The sequence below is a fragment of the Fundulus heteroclitus genome, chromosome 7 (assembly GCF_011125445.2).
Source record: "Fundulus heteroclitus isolate FHET01 chromosome 7, MU-UCD_Fhet_4.1, whole genome shotgun sequence".
NCBI lineage: Eukaryota > Metazoa > Chordata > Actinopteri > Cyprinodontiformes > Fundulidae > Fundulus > Fundulus heteroclitus.
The window spans coordinates 4,251,619-4,253,569 of NC_046367.1; the positions used below are offsets into that span (position 1 = coordinate 4,251,619).

Here is a 1,951-nt window from a genome sequence, read left to right on the forward strand (position 1 = left end):
GACAAGTACAGACATAAATCCATAATCTGAGGCCATGAGAATATCATTAGTGACCTTCACCAGAGCTGTCAGGGTTGAGAGAACTGTATTTGAAATGGTTCAAAGTGAGCGAAGCAATGTAGAGCCATGGAGCCAGTGTAAAAGGGGCTATAGACTGCTCCCCCTTTTGTGCGGGGTACTACAAGGCTACATTGTAAGTCCCCTTCTATTTTCTGGTCACATGAAAGTCTTTCCTGAAAGTCTTTGAAAAGACTTGATAGAACGGTATCTGAAAAGACTTTAATACACCGGTCTCCTAAAGATGATCAAAGGGGTTGGTGGTGACACGAGTGGAACTGACTGCTTAAGTCCCACCTCCATTGTATTAGAGAGAGAGAGAGAGAGAGAGAGAGAGAGAGAGAGAGAGAGAGAGAGAGAGAGAGAGAGAATGCTTTATCTAATGAGTTTAATTTATAGAACAGACAGATCAGCGGCTTCTGTTCGTCTCTATCTAATGATGAAACCCTTTTCAGAAGCTGAACTTTGCTTTCCACAACTGCTCAATTTATCTTGCAGCAAGACCGTGCATCCTCCATCAATATCCCTGCTGATTTACATTACTCTGTCCTTCATCTCTGTGCTCACTGTGACATTCAACTTGCTGGTCATCATCTCTATCTCCCACATTAAGTAATGAAATGTATCTCTTTAGAAGATGGTTTTAAACCATGTTATATGGCTGTAAGATTATGACCTTATGTGCTTTAATTACAAATGTAACTACAGTAGATGATGAGTGTGCTATTTTCTCATTTCTGTAGGAAGCTCCACAACCCCACCAACATTCTCCTGCTCTCTCTGGCTGTCTCAGATTGCATGGTGGGATTCCTCATTTCATTTCAAATCATGCTGATAGATGGATGCTGGTATCTTGGGGACATCATGTGTGCTCTGTATGTTGTTTTGAACTATGTAATCACCTCTGCTTCAATAGGAACCATGGTTCTTATTTCTGTTGATCGTTACGTGGCCATTTGTTACCCCCTGTATTACTCCAGCAAAGTCACAGAAGAAAAAGCTAAGACATGTGTTTCCCTGTGTTGGATGTGTTCTTTTCTTTGCCATTGCCTGCTCCATAAAGACAGCTTGCAAAAACCAGGCAGGTATAATTCCTGCTTTGGAGAATGCATGGTTGTCGTTGATTATGTTGGGGGGATTTTTGATCTTTGCTTGTCCTTTATTGGCCCACTCACTGCCATCCTAGTTCTGTATGTGAGAGTGTTTGTAGTGGTTGTGTCTCAAGCCCGAGCCATGCAGTCTCATGTTGCTGCTGTATCTCTTCAAAGTTCAGAGAGAGTCACAGCTAAGAAATCTGAAAGGAAGGCAGCTGTTATCCTTGGAATTGTTGTAATTGCATTTCTCATATGTACATGTCCATATTTTTGTGTTATTCTCATGGAAGAGGATGCAGAGGTCAGTGCTATATCTCTGACTTTTCTTCTGTTTTATTTTAATTCCACCCTGAACCCTCTGATCTATGCTCTTTTTTACCCCTGGTTTAGGAAATCTGCTAAACTAATTCTTACACTGCAGATTCTGAAGTCTGACTCATCTGACACTATTTTCATGTAAACAGAGTCTTGGCCCATAATAACAAACAAACTTAATATATAGTTCAGTGAGCTGAATGAAACAGGTACACAAAAAATATCTAAGGTATTGCTGTTGTCATCTATGATCCTGACATAACCTAAAATGTTTTTTCTGGGAAATGCCATGTTTAGACCCTTTGGAGAAAATGTAGGTAGCACATATGTATTTTTCTTGAATGGTCAAGTCTGAATGATGCAATTTGGTAACAAAAAGAAATACACATACCCTGTTCTCCATTTTCGAGTAAGATAAATCCACACATAACAAATTTGAAAACTGATTACTGTCACTTAAAACATTTGAGAAAGAATTGATTTGA

General features: G+C 39.7%; 1 protein-coding gene across 1 annotated transcript; it reads left to right on the plus strand.

Moving 5' to 3' along the window:
* The first annotated feature begins 496 nt into the window (after positions 1-496).
* LOC105922710 (trace amine-associated receptor 13c) lies at positions 497-1,611 on the plus strand. Its single transcript, XM_012858638.1, has 2 exons — positions 497-669; positions 801-1,611. The coding sequence occupies exons 1-2, from the start codon at positions 497-499 to the stop codon at positions 1,609-1,611; spliced, it is 984 nt and encodes a 327-aa protein (XP_012714092.1).
* The last annotated feature ends 340 nt before the right edge of the window (positions 1,612-1,951 follow it).

Coding starts and splice junctions, on each gene's coding strand:
- LOC105922710 (XM_012858638.1), top strand. CDS start 497: ATGAAACCCTTTTCAGAAGCTGAACTTTGCTTTCCACAACTGCTCAAT. Junction 670..800: donor ATCTCTATCTCCCACATTAA/GTAATGAAATGT, acceptor TCATTTCTGTAG/GAAGCTCCACAACCCCACCA.